This window comes from Oryctolagus cuniculus, chromosome 9 (assembly GCF_051225735.1).
Source record: "Oryctolagus cuniculus isolate XC-2025 breed Fujian yellow rabbit chromosome 9, ASM5122573v1, whole genome shotgun sequence".
NCBI lineage: Eukaryota > Metazoa > Chordata > Mammalia > Lagomorpha > Leporidae > Oryctolagus > Oryctolagus cuniculus.
The window spans coordinates 102,541,290-102,566,591 of NC_142875.1; the positions used below are offsets into that span (position 1 = coordinate 102,541,290).

General features: G+C 44.2%; 1 protein-coding gene across 1 annotated transcript in view; it reads left to right on the top strand.

Moving 5' to 3' along the window:
* The window catches only part of LOC103349044 (antigen WC1.1), a 31,432-nt gene extending 13,195 nt beyond the window's left edge, over window positions 1-18,237 (top strand). Inside the window, exons 5-14 of the mRNA XM_089303319.1 lie at window positions 1,101-1,175; window positions 1,252-1,566; window positions 2,252-2,566; window positions 12,030-12,071; window positions 12,164-12,478; window positions 12,700-12,735; window positions 13,086-13,223; window positions 14,300-14,395; window positions 16,003-16,149; window positions 17,964-18,237. Coding sequence (XP_089159445.1) covers window positions 1,101-1,175; window positions 1,252-1,566; window positions 2,252-2,566; window positions 12,030-12,071; window positions 12,164-12,478; window positions 12,700-12,735; window positions 13,086-13,223; window positions 14,300-14,395; window positions 16,003-16,149; window positions 17,964-18,079 — 1,595 coding nt within the window. The 3' untranslated portion in view covers window positions 18,080-18,237. The remainder of the gene's footprint in view (window positions 1-1,100; window positions 1,176-1,251; window positions 1,567-2,251; window positions 2,567-12,029; window positions 12,072-12,163; window positions 12,479-12,699; window positions 12,736-13,085; window positions 13,224-14,299; window positions 14,396-16,002; window positions 16,150-17,963) is intronic.
* Window positions 18,238-25,302: the final 7,065 nt, after the last annotated feature.

Consider the following 25,302-nt stretch of genomic DNA (forward strand, 5'->3'; position numbering starts at 1 on the left):
GTAGTATTACAGAGAGAGAGAGACAGAGGCAGAGAGAGAGAGAAAGGTCTTCCATCCTCTGGTTCACTCCCCAAATGGCCTCAATTACCAGAGTTGGGCCAATCTGAAGCCAGGATCCTGGAGCTTCTTGCAGATCTCCCACTCAGATGCAGTGGCTCACGCACTTGAGCTACTTCTTCCTACTGCCTTCCTAGGCCATAGCTAAAGGTGGATTGGAAGAGGAGCAGCTGAGACACTTATAGGATGCTGATGCTGCAGGTGGAAGTTTAGCCTACTACGCCAAAGCACTGGCCCCAAAATTTTAAACAACAGGAATTCCTAAATAACCTTTATTCAAATTCCTTATTGTTAGTATTTTGCTATATCCTCCTCACATTTTTCCCAAGGATTTGAGTACTATGTGAATATTTTAAATTAATTAAGGCTAGAATATATGGAATGAATTTATAGTCCAAATAATTACTGGGACAGCCTGAACACCTTTTCTGCCACAGTAACTCATTAAAATTTAGTAGCTACTCATTCTGTCAAATCCTATTTCATGTCATTTTTATAATCATTTGGGCACTTTTACCCATGGAGTTTTGATAATCTATTTTTCTTCGGGTTTTCTTTATTCTGAAAACTTCTAGTCATTTTCTCATCATTCATAGTGGTTGGGCAAGAAGATCCAGGGCAGCTATCCTGACATCATCTTGTCTTCAAAATAACAGCCCCAGCCCCAGTCTCACAGAACTTCCGCTGACCATCTCAGAGTCTGGGCTGTTACCTTCGCGGGCAAGTCCCTCCAGGGGACGAAGGTGATTCACCTCAGTCCTTAACTTCCAAGAGCTCAGCTACAAAAAGTCTCACAGCCTTGGAAGCTGTACAAAGCTCTCGAACAAGATTGATAAATCCTCACTTCTTTAAAGTTGTTCTTGGTGATTGGCTTTGCTTCAAACAGAGAAGTCTCACATTGTCAGAAGCAGAAATCTCCATGCAGAAAATTAGCTTTGAAGATGAGAAATCATTGCGTCCACGATACAGCCTGCATCATAGATCCCACTGCTAGCTTACTGCTTGGTGTAATTCAACTTCCTGTTCTGTAACCCATTCTGCAGGAAACCAGACCCAGCTGTCCCGTCGCCCGGACGCCTTGTCTGATCCAGTGGGCTCTAAGGCCGCCAACCACTCAGGTGAGGCAGTCCACAGGACAGGAAAACCCTCCCCCTCCCCCGAATAAAGACCCCACTGACATCACTCTCTCTGCAGAGAGCCCACAGCTCCGCCTGGTGGGCGGCGGCAGTCGCTGTGCCGGCAGGGTGGAGATCCTCCACCAGGGCGCCTGGGGCACCGTCTGCGACGACGACTGGGACCTGAGCGATGCCCACGTGGTGTGCAGGCAGCTGGGCTGCGGAGTGGCGGTCCAAGTCACCGCCTCTGCTCACTTCGGGGAGGGATCAGGGCTCATCTGGCTGGACAACGTCAACTGCACCGGAAATGAGTCCCACGTGTGGAAGTGCCCTTCCGGGGGCTGGGGGCGGCACAACTGCAGGCACAAGGAGGACGCGGGGGTCGTCTGCTCAGGTCTGGCGCGGAGGCGGGAGGGGTGTGGGAGGGGGAGTCGTGGAAAGACGCAGAGCGAAAGAGCTGCGGCCATCGTCAGGGGCGGGCATCAGGAGCTGTCTGGCCCTTCCTGCCCAGCGATGTCTCCTGACAGCCATTGTCTAGACTTTACCATTTGGAAGCAGGTGCCTCAGTTACCTGGGGTAGCCAAATCTTGAGACCCTGTATGTTAGATTCATGTTAAATCGAGTTGGTTGGACCAAGATAATCGCATCATCCTGGAATCCTTAGTTATGCCTGAAAAATTCCTTTGCAATATAAGTTGCGAAGTTAGAAGTTGCAAAGTTACAGGTTCATAGGATTAGGATGCAGCTGGATACCTGGCCCCAGGATTGTGTCCACATTTCTCTCCACACTCTGTTTCATGTAGACTTTCCAAAGTTTAGTCAGGAGGAGAAAGGATTCAGATTTTCCAACCCACAGAGTACTCAAGTCTGTTTATATCCCACTGTGTTGCTGTGCTGGAAATAGAAAGACAGGCAAAATTTGGCAAAATCTGATAAAAGGAGAAAAACTTCATCATTGACATACAGAGGAGTCGGCCATGAGTGTTGACAAGCTTTGACATAGCACGGAACAAAGGCACACCCCCGATGTGTTGAGAGTGGGTGCTCACTGGGCCCTGTTTCTCTCCTTTCAATTTCAGAGTTCCTGGCCCTCAGGCTGGTGAGCGAGGAACAGGAGTGTGCTGGGTGGCTGGAGGTTCTCTACAACCACACCTGGGGCAGTGTCTGCCGCAGCCCCATGGAAGCCGTGACCTTGTCTGTGATCTGCAGACAGCTGGGTTGCGGGGACAGCGGCACTCTGGACTACTCGGTTGCTGCCCGGGAAGGGTCTAGACCCCAATGGGTGGATGGAATCCAGTGTCGGAGAACTGACACCTCTCTCTGGCAGTGTCCTTCCGACCCTTGGAAACAGAGGTCATGCTCACCGAAGGAGGAAGCTTACATCACATGTGCAGGTGACTCGCTAATTCTCTGTGTCTGTCCCACCCCTGCACGCTGCTGTCAGGGAAATTTTATATTTTCATATCAGGAGATGAGCAGTGATAAATCTACAAAATGAATGTTGAATGATTATTTAATATGTGTGTTCCAATTGTGTTTCAAAGGCAAATTTTTAAAAAACACATTTTTTAAACCAGTACTGCCAGCAATTTATATGGAAAAAAAATACCAGGGAGATTGAATTAATCATATAGAAGCACAAACTGATACTCAGGCATTCCAATGAATTGCTAATGCAGTCCTGGTTACGTTGTATTAATCTGCATTTCCTTAGTCGGGAAGGAGAGAGGTCAGGCTTCAGTCATATGAGTCATTTCTTCTGCTGTCATTTTGTCGGTTATAATTCACATATACTGATGTTTAATCCTCCAACAAGCTATTAATGGATGCTATAATGATCCTTTATTCAGATGAAGAAATGCAGTTAGACTTATCGTGTCATGTGCTCAGTGCCTACATGTGAGTAAGGTGCCACTTGAGGGGTCCAGTATGGATTTCTCTGTGGTTTAGGGTCATAGTCTTTTCCAAAATTCGTCAACACCAGGCAGACTACTTGTGAAGTCAGTCTGTTGGCACAAAGTAATTGAGTGCCTTGCAGGTATCACTTTATGTTCCTGACAGAGGAGAGTGAAGAGAAGAGTTCAAGGTCACTGCCTTCCTGCAGCTTATACTCCAGGGCAAAAACTCTCATTAGGAAGAAATTTCAGCGTCCTGGAGAAGGTGCTGTGAAAGTGTGTACTCAGGCAAAAGAAAAGAGTGGGCATTCATTAAAGGAAGAGTGGCTTCTGTCAGTGTAAATATCGGAGCCAGGGAAGAAAGAGGGTGTTGCTCAGAGCACCACCTCCACCAAGAAAAAAATCCTGGAAAAGACACTGACTCCTCTTTTCTGCCACATCATGGGGCACCACTGTGAGATTTGTGTCCTGGTGTCCCCATAGGATTCCGATTGGATTTTTCTCTTCTCAGAATCCCAGTCTTCTGAGCCTTTATCCTGTTACTACTCTGTACCAACATGGCCCCTTCAACCCTCTGCTGCAAAATGCTTCCCTAGTACCTGTTAGAATTTGGAGCCCATCATCAACAAATTTGCTTGTACCCACAGTGTAATCAAAACCACCAGTTTACTTATCAATTTGCGACCATGTGTTTCTCTTTCAGCATCTTTTTCTCTTGGAATGGTTGTACCCCTTTGCTGTCGGTTCTCATTGTCAACAGTCCTCCATTGCCTTTCTTCTCAACATTCTCCTACTCTGAAACTCGTCCCATGAGGTGATTACACCCTCTATTATCAGTTCTTCTGGTCAGTGCCTCTCAGCTGCTAAAGACTGCAGCATCAACATCAGCAGGACTTTGACTTGCTCTTCAAACCATTAGTAGTTACATCAGCAGCCTTGGCTTCCCAGTTCATTGAGTTCCTCATTTCTCTCTTTTTTTTTAATATTCGTTTATGTATTTCAGAAGCAGAGTTACAGAGAGAGGGAGAGACAGAGAGTTCTTCCATCCGATGATTCACTCCCCAGATAGCCGCAATAGCCGGAGATGGGCCAATCCAAAGCCAGGAGTCAGGAGCTTCTTCCAGGTCTCCCACAAGGGGGCAGGGCACTTGGGCCATCTCCACTGTTTTCTGAGGCCATTAGCAGAGAGCTGAATCAAAAGTGGAACAGCAGGGATTCTAACCAGCGTCCATATAGGAATGCCGGCCCCAACTTCCTCATTTCTAAACACCTTACTAAGCATCATCGCATCTCTGCTTATGCATATACTACTGACCATCAATGGCTATCCACATTGAGATTTAGATTTTATTATTACATTCTCTGGCCATTGTCTCTTATCCTATGGCTCTTAACCTTTAGTGCTCCTTTTCCAATAATGTCTCATCCTCCTAGGGAAGTCCAATCTTTTTCTCTATCAGTTTTTCATAGCTCTCCACTCTCTTCATGATCACACATCTTTTAACCAGATTAAAATGATTGAACATTATAATAATTCCGCTTTCAATAAACTCAACTCCCTTGACACTTCTTTGTTAGTCTCACATGCAAACAAAAGGATGGTTAAAGTCAACTACCTCACTACCCTTGCCCGAAATGATCTAGTGAAAAGGCCTGGAAAACAACATGCGGTTATTTTGCTGCTGTCTTGAATTTATTGCCAAAAATTCCTAAAGGCCAACCCACGCTGTCCCCAAATTCAATTGTGCCTTTCCACCATCTGCACTTTCCCTACTTCAAAGATGATACTTAACATTCTCTGTTCTACCCACACTGATAGTATCCCACTAGCCTCTCAACATTTGCCTCCAATTTCAGTGGAAAGTTGAAACAGTCATCCAGGGCACTCCTCATCATCCTTTGTTCAAATGTATCAACTTTCATCCATGGACATGCTCTCCACTTGGGCCCCAGGATCAATGACTTAGGCCTTATCTTTGGCTCAGTTCTTCTAAAGCTTCAGGTCCTAATCCCATTCACTGTGGCAAAGACTTCACCAGTTCAGTAATGGCCTCTTCCTCTTCACTATCAACTTCTCCCCATCTCTTGATCCATTCCCATCAATACACCTATGAGATTGAGTGTCTGATGCCTTCAAAAACACATGAACAAATCTTCCTCAACCTAAATTCTATCTGTAACTACTGCTGCTTCCCCTCCAAATCCAGAATCTTCAAAAGTATTGTCAATTGTCACATTTGTATGTTTTACATCTCCTACTTACCTGAACTCATTTCAATTAGATTTTAAATCCCATCACTTCTCAGAAGTGGTAAGAAAATAAGAAACTTTTCTGTCTTCATTTTACTATTTTTGATGTCTCAGTAGCATTCAGTGTAGATGATTTCTCTTTCCTTCTCAGAATCATAGGATTTTTGCCTCCTGATGGTCACTTTACCTCATTGATTTAATTCTTATTATTTCTAATGAGGTTGCAACTCTTCAGCTGAGTGTCTAGATTTTAGATCTTCTAAGGTCTCAAATCAAACTCATTACTGTTTCTTAGAACTACAGCTCATGGCTTAAAGTGAGATCTATGCACCAGCAACTCCCAAAAATGCACTGCCACAGCTTATCTCTGCTCCTAACCTCAAACTCTTATTCAGTTGCTACTTGGTCTCTCCACTCACTCAATTTCAGCTTTCCAAAGCAGAATGTGTAATTTCTTCTTTCTCTTGGTCCTAACTTTTCCCCACTGCTATATTCCCTATTTCAGCCAATGTCATTAGCATGACCTAGTTGCTTAAGATCATTATGTAGATATTTATCTTGTTTCTCCACTTTCCTGTCTCTCCACTTCCAATATAATTCCTTTTTCATCAAATATACCCTAGTCCCACTACTGCTCCCACGTCCCTATCATCTTAGTCCAGGAATGATCACTTGTGAACTGGGTTACTCCAACCATCCCTAGTGGTAACGTAGTTCCACTCTTTCTCTTATATAATATATTCTTTCTCTGTCAACCATAGAGAAGGTTATAAAACCTTAATGTATTCTTATTGAATTTAATATAAAACTGGGAAGTCTTACCCTGTTGACCAGGCCCTGCAGGAGCCGTCCCCTTCCCATCTCTCAGTTCTCTCATGTTACTCTTCTGCTCGTTCTCTGTGCACACTGCCTCTCTTGGTGTGCATTCAAGAAGAAGGACAGTCTTCTTTACAGAATTGTCTGTTCTCCAGGGGTCCGTCTAAGGGTGTTCTCTCCTTGGGGTCTTTGTACTAGCTCTGCTTTCTGTCGCTCCCCCTCTTCGTGGAGGAACGACACAGGACCCTGCGCTGTTCTTTCGTCTGCTCGGCCCTCCCCGGGTTTGCTGCTGGTTCTTCCCGGGTTGGCTACCGTCCCTTCCACCTCCGTGGAAGGGCGGTTCCCCCTGCCACATTCCCCACTTCCGCAGGGGAGCGGCACACCGCCGGCCGGCTCTCTCGGGGGCTGCACAGGTGTTCCCCTTAGATGTTCCCCTTAGATGTTCCCCTTAGATGTTCCTGGTGCATGCCGTCTCTCTCCTCCTTTATAGTCCTCCTCCGCCAATCCCAACTGGCTGCCCACACGCCGAGCACGCTGCTCTCCTCCAATCAGGAGCAAGTCCTACAGTTTATTGGCTGAACTGGAGGCAGCTGTGTAGAAGCTGTTTTCTTCTCTCCCAGCGCCATATTGTGGGAGAGCAGATGCATAGAATAAGTCCCAATTCCAGTAACTTAGTCTAGTCCGAGTTGTTCCCAGTTGCTCCCCACACTTTCTGCTGGATATTAAAGGAAAATGGGATGGTTGTATGTACTGAAATCTCTCAAGGCCATCAATTAAATAAGAATTGAAAAGTACCTGTTAAATTTAAGTCATTAAATGTGTTTATAAGCACATTTTTGAGGGTGGAGTATGGGGTGGGGGGATTCTAGAAATAAAAGTTTCAAAGAATAAGGAATTGGTTTAAAAAATGTACACAATACTGCTGAGAAATTGAGAAAGTCCAAGAGTGAAAAGTAGGTACTGGAGTATTATATTCAATACCAGAAATATATTTATTTTAATTATCAAGCTTATTACTGAATGTGCTGATATGTAAAATGACAGGCATACTTTATGGTCTAGGGGCTTGTGTCTAAGTGCAAAAACAGTTGGAAACCATGTCGAAGGGAGTCCATAATTAATCTAATTGGCAAAAGTGCCAGTGAAGTTATAGCTTGTTTGTTGGCCTCAGAGACCAAAGGACTTTATTGTTTAAGAGGGAGGGAACTCCGTGAGCTGTCCCACAGAGCAGGTTTCTGACTGATGATGGTGATTATGTTGAGGTAGGTTTGGACTCAGTCATGTGTAAGTAATGTAAAGAAGTTATCTCTTCTGTGGTTCCCCAGGGAGTGAACAGTGCTACCTGTCTAGTCGGAACACTGGAGGCACAAAGGGCTGGCCAGCCCACCTCTGCTGACACCCCTGCCTTTCTGTGTCCCTTCCTGAATTGGCCACACTTGCTGTTACTGGAGCTGTAGCATAGTTAGCAATAAGGGATTTGTGTCCCTCCACTAGCTGTTTTAGGCTTAGAAAGAAAACATTTCCTTACCATTTCACTTACATTATTAAAAAATGATTTACCCATTGTAAGTAAGTATGATATATATAAATATAACATAAGAAATTAATCACTTCACACAACCCCTTGTCCATTCATTTTCCCCTGCTATAAATAAAATTAATGGTCTAGCAGGAATCATTTCCAATTTTAGTGTATGCGCTGCAGAAGCAAGCACAGGTACTGTCTCCAGACCTCCATTTTCGCAGAAACATGTCCAAGCTCATATACCCATAAAAAATTTTATCTTGATGTTGTCTTTTCATTTGTTTTGATAACATTGGGATTGTATCATACACATCATTAATAAATTGGCTTTTCTCACTTAACAATATAACATTGGTATTCCTGTAAATAAGTCTAAGTCATTTTTGAAACAATTACAAAACAATCCATTCATAAGAAATTAGTACTACAATTTATATGAACATTTTCCTATTTCCCAATTGTTTTCAATTTCCCCTCTGTACAAACAATATTATATATAATAAATATACCTGTACATGTAGGTTAGCATACTGATCAGTTTATTCTACGGAGTAATTGTGTGTTTATTTTGGTTTCAGTTGTTCTATGTATGTTTTTTACTTCCTTGTGTTACAATGTATTCTTTCCTCAGTGTGTTTATTTGTGTCTCAGGCAGACATTTCTATCTTACCAGCTACATATTTGTCTACATAGCTATCTTTCCCTGAATCCTACTAATTGTTTCTTTTGTAGAATAGAAATCTTTCTGTTCTGAAATCAATCCAAACATTTACAGCCAACTTATATTTGATCAAGGATCCAAAACCAATCCCTGGAGTAAGGACAGTCTATTCAATAAATGGTGCTGGGAAAATTGGATTTCCACGTGCAGAATCATGAAGTAAGACCCCTACCTTTCACCTTACACAAAAATTCACTCAACATGGATTAAAGATTTAAATCTACGACCCAACACCATCAAATTATTAGAGAGCATTGGCGAAACCCTGCAAGATATACGTACCGGCAAAGACTTCTTGGAAAAGACCCCAGAAGCACAGGCAGTCAAAGCAAAAATTAACATTTAGGATTGCATCAGATTGAGAAGTTTCTGTACTTCAAAAGAAACAGTCAGGAGAGTGAAGAGGCAACCGACAGAATAGGAAAAAATATTTGCAAACTGTGCAACAGATAAAGGATTGATAACCAGAATCTACAAAGAAATCAAGAAACTCCACAACATCAAAACAAACAACCCACTTAAAAGATGGGCCAGGCCAGCACCGCGGCTCAATAGGCAAATCCTCCACCTTGCGGCACCGGCACACCGGGTTCTAGTCCTGGTCGGGGCGCCGAATTCTGTCCCGGTTGCCCCTCTTCCAGCCAGCTCTCTGCTATGGCCCGGGAGTGCAGTAGATGATGGCCCAGGTCCTTGGGCCCTGCACCCGCATGGGTAACCAGGAGAAGCACCTGGCTCCCGGCTTCGGATCTCGCGATGCACTGGCCACGGTGGCCATTGGAGGGTGAACCAATGGTAAAAAGGAAAACCTTTCTCTCTGTCTCTCTCTCTCTCACTATCAACTCTGCCTGTAAAAAAAAAAAAGAGAGAGAGATGGGCCAAGGACCTGAATAGATATTTTTCAAAAGAGGAAATCCAAATGGCCAACAGACACATGAAAAAATGTTCAAGATCACTAGCAATCAGGGAAATGCAAATCAAAACCACAATGAGGTTTCACCTCATCCCAGTGAGAATGGCTCACATTCAGAAATCCACCAACAATAGATGCTGGAGAGGATGTGGGGAAAAAGGGACACTAACCCACTGTTGGTGGGAATGCAAACTGGTTAAGCCACTATGGAAGTCAGTCTGGAGATTCCTCAGAAACCTGAATATAACCCTACCATACAACCCAGCCATCCCACTCCTTGGAATTTATCCAAAGGAAATTAAATTGGCAAACAAAAAAGCTGTCTGTACATTAATGTTTATGGCAGCTCAATTCACAATAACTAAGACCTGGAACCAACCCAAATGCCCATCAACAGTAGACTGGATAAAGAAATTATGGGACATGTACTCTATAGAATACTATACAGCAGTCAAAAACAATGAAACCCGGTCATTTGCAACAAGATGGAGGAATCTGGAAAACATTATGCTGAGTGAATTAAGCCAGTCCCAAAGGGACAAATATCATATGTTCTCCCTGATCAGCGACAACTAACTGAGCACCGAGGGGAAACCTGTTGAAGTGAAATAGACACTATGAGAAACAATGACTTGATCAGCTCTTGTCCTGACTGTTGATGTACAATGTAATACTTTATCTATTTTAGTATTTTTTTGTTCTAGTACTATTGGTTGAACTCTGTAATTAACACACAATTATTCTTAGGTGTTTAAATTTTAACTGAAAAGTGATCCCTGTTAAATATAAGAGTGGGAATAAGAGAGGGAAGAGATGTACAATTTGGGACATGCTCAAGCTGACTTGCCCCAAATGGTAGAGTTAGAAACATACCAGGGGATTCCAATTCAATCCCATCAAGGTGGCATGTACCAATGCCATCTCACTAGTCCAAGTGATCAATTTCAGTTCACAATTGATCACACTGATAGATCTAAGAGTCAAAGGGATCACACAAACAAGACTAGTGTCTGCTAATACTAACTGATAGAATCAAAAAGGGAGAGAACAATCCATCATGGGAAGCGGGATACACAACAGACTCATAGAATGGCAGATGTCCTAAATAGCACTCTGGCCTCAGAATCAGCCCTTAAGGTATTCGGATATGGCTGAAGATCCCATGAGAGTATTTTAGCCATGGAAAGCCAAGACACTCTGGGAAGAAAAAAAAAACCTAAATGAAAGATCTCTGCGAGTGAGATCCCAATGGAAAGAACAGGGCCATCAAAGAAGGAGGTACCTTTCTCTGAAGGGAGGAGAGAACTTCCATTCTGACTATGACCTTGCCTAAATACAATCAGAGTCGGCAAACTCAAAAGGCTTCCATAGCCTTGGAAACTCATGTCTAGAGCCTAGGGTGATTACTGACACCATAAACAAGAGTGTCAATTTGTAAATCAACAACAGGAGTCACTGTACTTACTTCTCATATGGGATCTGCCCTTAATGTGTTGTCCAATGCGAAGTAATGCTATAACTAGTACTGAAACAGTATTTTACACTTTGTGTTTCTGTGTGGGTGCAAACTGATGAAATCTTTACTTAAATATACTAAATCGATCTTCTGTATATAAAGACAATTGAAAATGAAAAAAAAGAAATCTTTCTGTTCTATCATTGTGGTTTATAATCTTCAATTAGCATTAATTAAAATATTGAGTGAAAATTATTTCTGTGATTAAGGCCAGCATTGAGGCATAGCAGGTTAAACCACCATCTACAACACGGGAATCTCTTATGGGCACTGGTTTGTGTCCTGGCTGCTCCACTTCCAATCCAGTTCCCTGCTAATGCATCTGGGAAAGCAGCAGCACCCACATGGGAGACCAGGATGGAGTTCTTGGCTTCAGCCTGGGCCAGCTCTGACTGTTTCAGCCATTTGAGGAGTGAACTAGTAAGCCATTTTCTGTCTTTCTTTGTGTCTCTCCCTCCCTTTGATGCTCTGCCTTTCAAATAAAGAAACACACTTTAAAAAGAAGAAGAAGAAGAAGAAGAGGAGGAGGAGGAGGAGGAAGAGGAAGAAGAAGAAGAAGGGCAGAGAAAGAAAGAAAGAAAGAAAGAAAGAGCAAGCAAGCTACTTCAATGATTATGAACTAATCACATTTTAGTGCCCAATATTTATTATCAAAAATCACTGACATAAATTTATATTTTCTTCATTATCTTACTGAATAGCAAAAATTTAAAGGAATTTCTTTTCAGCAGATTTTGCCCATTTATCCCTTCAGTCAATGAATATTTATCAAGCCCCTATTATAGTATACATAAGGGGTTCCTAACACAGATTTAATAGTGCACACAGTGGGCCAGGCACTGCCTGAGAAGGGGAACAGAGACAAGTGAGACCCTTCCCTCAGTGGAACATTCATCTGTGTTTGTCAGTGCACATCTATTCGTGCATGTCTGTGTCTGGGTCTGGGTCTGGATCTGGGTCTGGGTCTGGGTCTGGGTCTGTGTTTGTGTTTGTTGTGGGAATGTAGAGAGTGAAAGCAGGTGCCCAGATCAACTAATTCCAGTGGGTGATAAGGGATATGACACACTGAGGTTATATGCCTCCATAACTCCGCCTCTTGGACTAATTACGTTGTTTTCACTGGTCTTGTGCACTGAGCCAACGGCCCTAGATAGCCTCATCTTGGGGAAAGGACTTCCCGCAGCTGCCTGTGACCCATTGCTTCCTCCTCATCTGTTTCTGCAGGAATGAGGCCCAAGAGCTGTCCAGCTGCTGTCCCCTGTACAGGTACCTCAGCCCCTCCCACTTCCCCTGTTGGCTCCCCAGGGCTCCTTCCCTCTGACCAGGAGGGGTGACATGAGATACCGTTGCCTTTTCAGACAAAGAGAAGCTTCGACTCAGGGGCGGAGACAGCACATGCTCAGGACGAGTAGAGGTTTGGCACGCAGGCTCCTGGGGCACCGTGTGTGATGACTCCTGGAGCCTGGCAGAGGCTGAGGTGGTGTGTCAGCAGCTGGGCTGCGGCTCTGCCCTGGATGCCCTGAGCGGGGCTGCATTTGGCCCCGGCAATGGAAGCATCTGGCTGGACGAGGTGCAGTGCGGGGGCAGGGAGTCCTCCCTGTGGGCCTGTGCTGCAGCTCCCTGGGGACAGAGCGACTGCAAGCATGAGGAAGATGCTGGTGTGAGGTGTACAGGTGAGTTGCAGGACCAGGAGAATGGGCTAGTGTTGAAGGTGGTGTGAGTTTGTATCCAAGTGCACTTATTGGCTGACTTGATGCCCTGCTCTGGCTCTGGAGAGGCTGTGGTCTGATGTCCTGGTGTCTGGACAACTACGTGCAGTGTCGGTAGATATGATCCAATCACTTCTGGCTGCCAACCCAGTACAGGAATCCCAGTTTCCTTCTTTTTTCTCCAGGTGAAAGGACAACAACAGTTCCTCCCATCCCCAGAAGTAAGTGCTGCTTCTTCTCTGAGCCATGTGACGAGGGAGGTACTCAAATTTTCAGGGACCTGCACTATGGGGTCCACATATTTCTGGAAGAATGACAGTGGGCATGATGGTCAGGTATTGTAAATAGTCATGAGGCTTTATTAAGTTGTTTCAGCTGCATCCATGGAACCAGACTGAAAACAGTTGACAGAGCTCAGGCAGGATCTTGGTTGGCCACATCTTGGGATTCAGGCAGATCTGTTACATCTGAACTGTTTCATGGTCCTAAGGACTTGGGGGATTATCGGGGTAATGGGGATCTCCTGGGCTAGTGACCCTACCTAGAGACTCATGGCCATTTCCTTCCTCAGGCACCAGGGCACGCAGAGCGTCTGTCCCTGGCAAATTCTCCTTTCCTGGGATCCTCTGCATCGTCCTGGGGGCCCTTCTCTTCCTGGTACTTATTGTCCTCGGCACTCAGCTGCACAGACGGAAAGCAGAGCACCAAGGTGGGTCTTAGGGATGCAGAAAGACCTGCAGTTGTTTGGGAGAGTATTGGGCTAGTTGTGATCATTTCAAAGGTTCCCATGTTTTAGTCCTCATTCTCATTATCTGGAAAAACTTCCTTCTCCACTATAGACTTTAAGATTTAAGAGACTTGAATCTTGGTCGTGGGTTGAATGTGGAAGCACTCAAATATTATGGCTTCTTATGTTAGCAAAGTCGGTGGAGATTGTGGAATCAAGGTAGGGTCAACACAGCTAATTCTGCCCCTACTAGGGCACAAAGCTAAAGAAAGGGATCCTGTCAGCAGCCCAGAGAGTTTTTTTTAGAAAACTTTTATTTAATAAATATAAATTTCATAGGTCCAGCTTTTGGATTATAGTGGCTTTTCCCCCCCATAACCACCCTCCCACCCACAAACCATCCCATCACCTACTTCCTCTCCCATCCCATTCTTCATTAAGATTCATTTTTAATTATCTTTATATACAGAAGATCAACTTAGTGTATACTAAGTAAATATTTCAACAGATTTCATCCACACAGACACACAAAGAATAAAGTACTGTTTGAAGACTAGTTTTACCGTTAATTTGCATAGTACAACACATTAAGGACAGAGATCCTACATGGGGAGTAACTGCACAGTGACTCCTGTTGTTGATTTAACAATTGACACTCTTATTTATAACATCAGTAATCACCCGAGGCTATGCCAAGGCTATGGAAGCCTCTTGAGTTTACAAATTCTAACCTTATTTAGACAAGGCCATAATCAAAGTGGATGTTCTCTCCTCCCTTCAGAGAAAGGTACCTCCTTCTTTGATGGCCCATTCTTTCTGCTGGGATCTCACTCACAGAGATCTTTCATTTAGGTCATTTTTTGCCACAGTGTCTTGGCTTTCCATGCTTAAGAAACTCTCATGGGCTTTTTAGCCAGATCCGAATGTCTTAAGGGCTGATTCTGAGGCCAGAGTGCTGTTTAAACCCAGAGAGTTTTCTACTGAGGAACACAGAAGGCTGTCTGTTGGTAAAGGAAATAGCTCCAAGAGAAATTTCTGAAATCATGTTGTTTTCCCAGCCTTATCCACTTTTGAAAATGCTTTTGAAGAGGCCTTGTACCAAGAGATAGATGACTTCATAAAGCCAGTGGAAAAGGACCTATTGGACAGTACAGGTATGTACCATGCCCTCCTTGGACCATGCCCTGGCTGTGAGTCTGAGCACTACCCAGCCTCACATGGTCAACTTCCTCCTAAGGCAAGACCTCCAGGCCCTCTCTCTCTGCAAGTCTGAAGCCTCAAATTTTTTTCTGAACCTTGACATCAGGCCTCCACTGTGCAAAAAGGTTTTGTAGTTTCCTGTGGTGTTTTTCTTCCTACCAAGAAACCTGTGTGATGATTCAGTGACTCGGCAGCTGCCGTGTTACACAGAAGACAGTGAGGAAAATGGAGATCCAAATCCACCCCAGGTAGTAGAGACAGGTCTTCCCACGGATGGTAGGGGTGAGGGAGATGGAAGCTTCTCTTCTCTCCAGTTCTCAATAATTCTTTCCTCTCTGCCCACTCTGTGAACCTCAGAAAAGGAAGGATCAGGCTCAGTTCCCCCTTTATCCACACTGCTTCTGCTCAGCCACAGACACACACCAAGTGTGTCATTATAAATCCAAAGGCCATTTTTTTTAAAGATTTTTTGTATTTATTTATTTGAGAGGTAGAGTTACAGACAGTGAGAGGGAGAGAGAGAGAGAAAGGTCTTTTTTCCATTGGTTCACTCCCCAAATGGCCGCAATGGCCAGAGCTGCGCCAATCCAAAGTCAGGAGCCAGGTGCTTCTGCCTAGTCTCCCATGCGGGTGCAGGGGCCCAAGCACTTGGGACATCCTCTATCGCTTTCCCAGGTCACAGCAGAGAGCTGGACTGGAAGAGGAGCAGCTGGGACTAGAACTGGCGCCCATATGGGATGCCGGTGCCGCAGGCAGAAGATTAACCTACTGAGTCACGGCATCGGCCTCAAAGGCCATGTTTTTAAACAATATTAGAAACTGGTTACTTCAAAAATTCCATGGTGAGAGAAAACATTGGAAAATGTGGTTGTGACCCTGAGATAAAGTGATATTTGGATGCTGTGGTTTATGTGAATAAGGAGGCCAAAAATAGTTGACATTGATTAATCCCAAGAATACAGAGTGCATGGTTTCTCTACTTAGCAACCACCAGGAGCTCTTCTTCACAAGGGACCTACGAGAAGAGAATGTTCACCCTGGATCTTCCCCACGCAGTGAAGTTCTTGGGATAAAGCATTCCAGAAAGACTCCGTGGAGATTCCCACAGATGGGTTCTAAAGGGGATTAAAATGCAGGCCTCCTATAATTGGGACTAATAGGGTCACCTGTCTGGGGGCAGTAGAAACTCAGTCTTCCCTCCCGGCAGCTCCAGGAGCCTGAGTTCAGATTTTCTCTCATTCAGTCACTGATGTGCATGTAGCGCATGCTGCAATTCTGTACCATGTGCCTAAAAGTAGTACCTGAAATGCACATAGCACAGTAGTTTTGTTGATGCTTTATGGTTAAGAGGCCATTTTAGAAAAATATTATTGAGCTGAATAGATTGGAGTGTTTAGAGGATTTAAAGAGTTTCTAAGAATGTTGATATCAATATTCTCAGCCTTGGAATGGGGTGCCTAGATGCATCAGCTGTTAGGGTCTCTGCATTCAAAGGGACTTAGGACCTCACCTAGTCCAAGCCCTATTTTCCTATTCCACCCAAGTCCTTGTCTGTTTCCAGAACCTCCGGGACAGCATGTTGATGCTTCAAGACATGGTTATGATGATGTGGAAGAGTTACCTGTTCCTGAAACTCCTTCTTCCCCTGAGATGAGTGAGCAGCATTTTTGCCCGGAGGAGGGGGATGAAGCCAGGTATTCCCAGACAGGTAAGTGGACAGTTAGACAGGCAAGTGCCCTTACTTCCTTGTCGCAGGAAAGATGAGTTTTCTCAGGTTTTTCTTATTTTACTATCAGACTCTAGATAGCCTTGTGTACCCGTGTGAGATCATCTCTCCCTGTTACTGGTTGATTTCTTCTTCTGAAAGGAGAAAAACATTTGCGTTCTCTGTGTCCTTGTCCACCGTTCATTTAATGTATGAATTACAGAGGTTCTGTAGCTTTATTCCCATTTCTCACACCCCGAGCTGAGACACTTGTTCTAACAATAAATTAAGGGCTCTTCCATATTGTACTAGGTAATCTGGAAAGTTTTTTACTACCAGGGTGAGTTAAATCAATGAGTTATAAAAATTTCTATGGAGGGAACCAAGTAACTAAATATTTGAAGCTTACATTGCCCACTGCTAATGCAGAATATTCAGTGACCTCAAGTAGAGAATCATTTAAACATACTCCAGGCCGGCATCACGGCTCAATAGACTCATCCTCTGCCTGCGGCACCGGCACACCAGGTTCTAGTCCTGGTCAGGACACCGGATTCTGTACCGGTTGCCCCTCTTCCAGTCCAGCCCTCTGCTGTGGCCTGGGAGTGCAGTGGAAGATGGCCCAAGTCCTTGGGCCCTGCACCCGCATGGGAGACCAGGAGAAGCACCTGGCTCCGGGCTTCAGATTGGCGCAGTGCACCGGCCGCAGCGCACCGGCTGCAGTGGCCATTGGAGGGTGAACCAACAGTAAAGGAAGACCTTTCTCTCTGTCCCTCTCTCACTGTCCACTCTGCCTGTCAAAAAAAATACTCCAAAAATTTCATGGAAAATGAAATTAAAAGATTAGTTCATTTTGTGCAAAATCTTTGCACGTACATGCATGCAAGGTCTTGAAAGAGTTCATGGCAAATATGCATGATGAAAAACTGCATTCATTTCAAAAAAAATTTTGCCCCAAAATAACCTTTGTAGATTTCATTTTCCATGAGCTTTTTGAAGTACCCTCATATAAATCTTATGATTAGAAGAATTTTCTGTCATTGTTTCAATGTGCTTATACATTGGTGTGTAGTCTATGGGGAACAGAGACTACAGGGTTTGTTTAAGCTGCTGTACAACAAAATCCTGTGTTGTTTCATGAAAATTTTGTGGTCAATCTTGATCTGTTATCAAGGTCCTGAAGAATATAAAGAGTTCTTGCCCTGCCTCCACCCTTAAGAAATCAGTGTTCAGGTATCTTCCCCACTCCTGGCCATTATTGATCCATCTGCTTTCCAATTGTCAAGATTAAGACAAAGCTTTTCAGGGGCCAGCGCTGTGGCACAGGAGCCTAAAGCCCCAGACTGTTGTGCTGGCATCCCATGTGGGCACCGGTTCAAGACCCGGCTGCTCCTCTTCCCATCCAGCTCCCTGCTAATGTGCCTGGGAAAGCAGTAGAAAATGGCCCAAGCCCTTGGGCCCCTGCACCCACGTGGGATACCTTGAAGACACTCCTGGCTCCTGGCCTCGGATCAGCTCTGCTCTGGCCTTTGTGGTCATTTAGGGAGTGAACCAGCAGAATGGAAGACCTTTCTCTCTGACTCTACCTCTCTCTGTAACTCTATCTTTCAAATACATAAAATAATTTTTTAAAAAAAAAAAGGCAAAGCCTTGCACAGAGCAGAATCAGTTGGCAGTAGTTCTGTGTGGCCTTTCAGACAAGCTCTGGATCCCCACAAATATTTTGTAGCCGTTCTGGACTGTTCTTTCCTTCCCCTGGAAGACTCCTTACTGTCCTGTTGTCACAGATGAAGCTATGATTCTCCTTACCGTTGCAGGCGTCTCTCTCCAGCCTGCTAGGGAAGCTGCCAGCTCCAGCATGGGAGATGGAATCCTCATTGGTCCTGCGGCAAGAAGTCCTGGATATGATGACGTTGAGTTTAGCACCTCATAGTGCCATTTTTGGAGCGGCCACGTCTACACAAAGTTCCTACATTATCATGTACCCCCCCAAAAAAAGAGATAATCCTATATTCTTCATTAATGCAAAGTTTTCCCATGTACCTGTGATGAAAGGAAATTATTCATAATAAATGCTCTGAGCTTTGTGGACCTGGGCTGTTCTCTTACCAATCTGGATTCATCCACTGCCAGTGACTTTGGGGAATTCAGTCTTCAGACTTCTCCCTTTCTAGGGGGCAGAATCTCAGTTGAAAGAGCAGTATTTATCACCTCCCACAGACAACTCTCCCACTTTTCTTGAATAAAGTCACACAGTGAAATGTGGCCATGAACTAAGTGCTTACTCTCAGGAAGCTAAACTCAGAAATACATAACTGAACATTCCAAAATGTCCCACTCAACTAAAACCTAAAAGTAAGGTTCGAAGGGAATGGGGGCCAGCGCTGCGGCTCAATAGGCTAATCCTCCGCCTGCGGCGCCGTCACACCCGGTTCTAGTCCCGGTCGGGGCGCCGGATTCTGTCCCGGTTGCCCCTCTTCCAGGCCAGCTCTCTGCTGTGGCCCGGGAGTGCAGTGGAGGATGGCCCAAGTGCTTGGGCCCTGCACCCCATGGGAAACCAGGAGAAGCACCTGGCTCCTGCCTTCAGATCAGCGCGGTGCGCCGGCCACAGCGCGCCAGCTGCAGCGCGCCAGCCATGGTGGCCATTGGAGGGTGAGCCAATGGCAAAAGGAAGACCTTTCTCTCTGTCTCTCTCTCTCACTGTCCACTCTGCCTGTCAAAAAAAAAAAAAAAAAGGAATGGGGTTGGTCAGGTGGAAGGGCAATATTTGAAGTTCTTCTAATTTGGTCCAAACTTGAATGGAATATCAATAACAAAAATCTGCTACCACCTAACAATATTTCTTACTCCAAATGAGTTTCCTCATCTCCACACGCATACTCTAAATTCCCTTCTTCTCCATCAAAATGCACCCCCAAGTGTTCATCATATCCTACTTTTTTTCTTTCTTTTTCCATTAGTATCTTTTTCTTCCATTCCTTTCTCTCTCAGGCACCCAATACTCTACCCTCCTCAGTTGCAAAGGGTTTTTAGGTGGCCATAGTTGCTTTGAGCTCTTCCTATCGCAAACCATCTTCACACATTTACTGAAGTTGTATGAGAGGCAGGCAAACCAAACACTGGGACTGCCTGCCTAAAATATGTTACTGGCTCATTATTCCCCAAAGCAGAGTGTCCAACGTCTGGTTATTTGCATTCCAGCATAACAAATGGTACCACATCTGCAGTCTTACCATGTAACTCTTTAAGATTTTCTCTTTAAAAACCTTTTATTTAAGGATAGTTTGAAATTTACAAAACAAAACTTGTAATGTAGTACAGAGTTCCCATATACCCTATACCCAGTTTCCCCTATTGTTAACACCTTGTAAGTGTATTTGTTGTAATGTACAAGTACTATCTTTTTAACTTAAATAATGTGCTCCAGAATAAAATGTATATTACAATCAATAACATCTATGACACAATGGGAAATGTTCTAAAATGCACCAACTCTACTTGTGGTTATTTTTCAAAATTTTCCCACGCACTAACTTAAATTAACATTTGGGAAACACTAAGTGAATTAGAAAGCTCAAAGCCCCTGGGCCATCAGTGTGGCACAGTAGATTAAGCTGCCACCTGTGACACTCACATTCCACATCAGAGTGCTGGAGTCCCAGCTGCTCCACTTCTGATCCAGCTACCCGCTAATATGTCTTGGGAAGCAGTTGAACACGGCCCAAGTACATAGGCCCCTGACATCCTGGGAGGCCAGGATGGAGTTCCTCGTTCCTGGCTTTATCATGACAGAGTCCCAGTAGTTGCAGGCATTTAAGGAATGAACCAGCAGATGGAAATTTTCTCTCTCTCTCTCTCTCTCCTCTCTTTCTCTCTCTCTCTCCCCCCTTTCAAATAAATAAATCATTTTTCAAAAAAAATTATAGAATCATGCAGAAATAAACACCGCAGATTTTGCAAGACACTGTGAAACTTATGTGAGAAGTCCTGGATAAAAAGGGGAGATGGACTAAAGGGTCCTGAGAGATTTTGAAAGGTAGGATTAATTGGGGGCTTTTATTGACTACAAAAGAGATGGTTACTTGTGAATGCCCCAAGGTTAAGATTCAAACTTGGGGCTGGCACTGTGGTGCAGCGGGTTAAAGCCCTGGCCTGAAGCACTGGCATCCCATATGGGCACTGGTTCTAGTCCTGGCTGATCCTCTTCCCATCCAGCTCTCTGCTATGGCCTGGGAAAGCAGTAGAAGATGGCCCAAGTCCTTGGGCCCCTGCACCCACATGGGAGACCCGAAAGAAGCTCCTGGCTCCTGACTTCGGATCGACACAGCTCGAGCCATTGTAGCCATCTGGGGAGTGAACCAGTGGATGGAAGACCTCTCTCTCTCTCTCTCAACTTCTCTCTATAACTCTTTCAAATAAATAAAATAAATCTTTAAAAAAATTTAAACTCATATCCATTGAGAAATGAGAAAAATATGTAAAGCATTCACCACTGTGGAATCAGTACATGATGGAAGAAGTAAATAAAGAAGTGGGCTGGGGAGAGGATATGTATATTTCTCGATGCAAACAATGGGGGAATTTCACATTGCTTATGCAGTTACAAACCCTCTGAATTAGTTATCCACGGCTGCATAACAATTATCCCAAAACAAAGTTCATTACCCTGCAGTGTCTGTGTTCAGGAGTCTGGACGTTTCTGGCTCAGGGTACAATCAAGCGCTGGCTCAGAGGGCTCCCATCTCAAGCTCCCATTGGAATCAGAGAATCCACTTCTGAGCTCATTCAACTTGGTTTTGGCAAGATTGATTTCTTCCTGCGGGTCTTTCCTGCACTGCTCATATCACATCTGAGGGGTGAGGGGGGAGGCACCAAGAGAAAGTATAGTCTTTTTGTAATCCAGAGTTGGAATTAATAATCCAATAATTCTGCAACATTTGTGTTTTAGAAGCAATACATTTATGTTCAGCCCACCATCAAGGGAAGACCATCACACAAGATCACTGAATACCAGGATTCCGAGGCCCCGGGCCATGGTTAGAGAAGCAGTTCTGATCATTTTGTCAACTCCACAAGCACAGCAGTCCTCAATTTGTCCATAGAAATAAAAGTGACCTCAGGATGCAAACTGTATGTAAACACACATGGCACATCACTGCTCTGCCTTTGCCTTCACCAATCATAGTTTCCTTCTCAGGGGTAAACAAGTTCTACAAGCTACAAGTTATAGGACTGACTGATTTAAAAAAAAAAAAAATTCCAGAGGGATTTTCCATTTCTATTCACTCAGTCTCATTTGCACTACTTTGCGGCGTTCCGTGTCAGTATAGTGTGTTTTCATTTTCATCCCTCTGAAAGTGTTTTCTAACTTCCCTTGTGAGTTCTTCTTGACTCTGGTTGTTATTTGGAAGCACACTGTTTCATTTTCAAGTATTTGTGAGTTTCCCAAATGTCCTTCTGTGGTGGAGTTCAACTTTGATCCTATTGTGCCTGATGATCATAGTGGCCTTTCCCAAAGCGTGATCCACGCACATTTAACAAGAACATGCATTTTGTTTTTGCCCAGTGAAGTGTTCCAAAGAACAAATTTGAGTCTTGGTTCCTCCACTTCTGATCCAGTATTCCTTTTAATGTGCTGGTACTTGGGCCCCTACCACCCCAGTGGGAGACCTGGATGGAGTTTTGGGCTCCTGACTTGGCCCTACCCCAGCTCAGTCCCAACCCTGGTCTTTGTGGCCTTTTAGGAAGTGAAACACTGGGTGGAAGATATCTGTGTGTCTCTCCCTCTCTCTCTGTCACTGTGCCTTTCAAATGAATAAAATAAATCTTTTTAAAAAAGAATTGGTAGAGGTTGGCACTGTGGCTTAGTGGGTAAGGCCGCCACCTGCAGGGCCAGCATCCCATATAAGTCCCAGCTGCTCCACTTCCATTCCAGCTCTCTGCTAATGCACCCAAGAAAGCAGTAGAAGATGGCCCAGGTCCTTGGGCCCCTGCATCTGCGTGGGAGACCTGGAAGAAGCTCCTGGCTCCTTCGGATCAGTACAGCTCCTGCCGATGCAGCCAATTGGGGAGTGAACCAGCAGATGGAAGACCTCCCTCTCTCTCTCTCTGCCTCTCCTCTCTCTGTGTAACTCTGACTTTCAAATAAATAAATAAATCTTAAAAAAGAATTGGTAAAGTGCAGTGTGTCTCTCATACCGTGAGTGTGTCTTGGGGAAAGTACTATCAAACCAGCCAGAGCCTGGATAGAATAGGAAGTGCAAGAAGATTTCTCTCTCTCTCTCTCTCTCTCTCTCTCTCTCTCTCTCTCTGTATATGTGTGTGTGTGTGTACTTTTCAAATAAAGTGAAATAAAGTGACAATAAATAAGGTTCAAGAAAAATTTTGAAAAGAACTTGGCTCAAATATGGTTACATAGAAGAAATATGTTCTAGTGTTCACATCCTAGTGAGGTGGCTATAGTTCTCAATAATACATTATAGGAGGGGTCTTCAAAAAGTTCATGGAAAATGTGTACTATGAAAAAACTATGCGTGAATTTCAAAACTTTACAACAAAACAAGCTGATCACTTAATTTGATTTTTCACAAACTTTTTGAAATGTCTTCATATATTTTATGAAGAACTAGAAGAGAGGACAGAGGAGCTTAAAGGTTCCAAATATAAGTAAATGATAAGATGGAAATGTTACTTATATGATTTAATCAGTGTCTTGAATTATCATATTATAGCCCATAAAGATGTACTATTATTTATTATATGTCAATCAAAAAATGTATAGGGACGGCTGTTGTGGCACAGCAGGTTAAGCCACTGCTTGAAGCACCTGCACCCCATATTGGATTACAGTTCAAGTCTGTACCACTCTGCTTCTAATCCAGCTTCCTGCAAATGCATCACTGAGAGGCAGCAGGTGATGTTTCAAGTGTTTGGGCCCTGCCCCGGGGATGTAACCGACATGACTCACAGCTTCTCGTCATGGCACAGTTTTCATAATGCAACAGGGAAGATTTGCATTACCAATTAAAAGAGGGAATGGAAAACATCACTCTGGAAGAGGCTGGAGTCAGGGTGTTAGAAGGTTGAAACCTCAAACCACAGAGCATTGTTCTCAGGCCTTGAAATAAAATTTATCCTGCTGGGTTTTGATATTGCTTTGGATGGGCAATCTCTTTCTTCCTTTCATTTATTTCTGTTTGAAATAAATGTCTGTCCCATCATTGTATATGGGGAAGAGGTAACTTGTTCCCTGGTTTCAGAGGCCCACAGTGGAGAATTTTGATCTAAGACGACTCACGCCAAAAGTGTCAAGTGTACTTGACACGCTATTTAGATGATGATACGTGGGATGTTGTGCTGACAGTGTTTATACGAGACTTTGGACTTAGAGTTGATGCTGTAATGGGTTGAAATTTGGGGGGATACTATATTTGGATGAATATAGTTTGCATGTGAGATAAACAGGAATCTTTGGGAGCTAGAAAACAGACTGTAGTAATCTGAATGCTGGTCTTTCCTAAAGTATCATATCCTAGTCCCTCTATCTCATAAATGTTACCTTATTTGGAAAAGTGATGCTTTCAGGTGTTACTGAGTCAAGAATTATGAGATGGAGGGGCTGGCACTGTGGCGTAGCAGGTACAGCTGCCACCTAAGGTGCCAGCATCTCTCTGGGTGCCAGCACTTCCGATCCAGTACTCTGCTATGACCTGGGAAAGCAATAGAAGATGGCCCAAGTCCTTGGGCCCCTGAACCCAAATGGGAGACCCAGAAGAAGCTCTTGGCTCCTGACTTCAGATCAGCGCAGCTCCAGCCGTTGTGGTGATCTGGGGGTTGAACCAGCAGATGGAAGGCTCTCTCTTGCTCTCTCTCTCTCTCTCTCCCCCTGCCTCTGCCTCTGCCTCTTTGTAACTCTGCCTTTCAAATAAATAAGTAAATCTAAAAAAAAAAAAAAAGAATTATGAGATGAGGCATTATCCACGGTGGGTCTCACTTGCCATCAAATGTGTCCTTATAAAAGAAAGGCACAGAGAGATTTGAGACACACAGATGAAAAACCAATATAAAAGGGCTGGCACTGTGCCATAGTGAATAAAGCTGCCATCTGCAGTGCCGGCATACCACATGGGCGTCGTTCAAACCCCTGCTGCTCTGCTTCCAATCCAGCTCCCTGTTGATCTACATGGGAAAGCATTAAGGATGGTCCAAGTATTTGAGCCCCTGCTCCCACCTTGGAGAGAGCCAGGGGAAGCTCCTGGCTCCTGGCTTCAGGCTGGCCCAGCCCTGGCCATTGTGGCCATATGGGGAGTGAACCAGTGGATGGAAGATTCTCTCTTTCTCTCTCTCTCTCTCTCTCTCTCTCTAACTCTGCCTTTCAAATAAATATATAAATCTTAAAAAAAAAAAAAAACTAAAGAAAGAACAAGCAATGCAAAGACAGACATAGATTTGAAGATTCTGGCCTCAAAAATTGGAGAGATGTAGGCCAAAGCCCAGGAATGTCTCAACCACCAGAAGCTGGAGAGGACATAAACAGAGTCTCCAGAGGCAGTGTGCTTTTGCAACGCCTTGATTTCAGAACAAGGAGGCTGCTTTAAGACACAAAATTCATGTTTATTTATGGCAGAAACCAGGGGAAATTAATACAAGGTGGTACTATGAAAAAATAGTAAGAGATAAAATAATTCCAAATTCACAATTTTTAAGCCTGGTCACTGCTATTTCTAGTAATTATGTAGTAACTTGCATTAATCCAATCCTCCCACTGAGAACAGCTGTTTGAAATAGCTGTTTGAAAGCATCAGAGTACTATTAACGCAGTCAGGACCCAAGTCCAAATGCTGGGGAGAAGAGCATCCTATGTTTATTTCTCTTTTTCCTTTGAGACCATTGCTAATTTGCAAAGAGACCAAGGAGGAACTAGCAGCCTGAGGTTGCAGTAATAGCTCAAGGAGAACAGCAAAGATGGCCCTAAGTTCTGCGTGGAATTTCCACACAAGGTATTTTCTGGCTCCTAGTCAGACTTCAAGAAAAAAATTAAAGCAGCAGCTGGAATCTCTCGCAGTTTCACAATACTGGGCATAAAGAGATTGGTGTTCATGGCCAGAGGGGAAAAATGGGGTGAAAACACAGAGAGAGCAGAAGCCGCACGCCAGG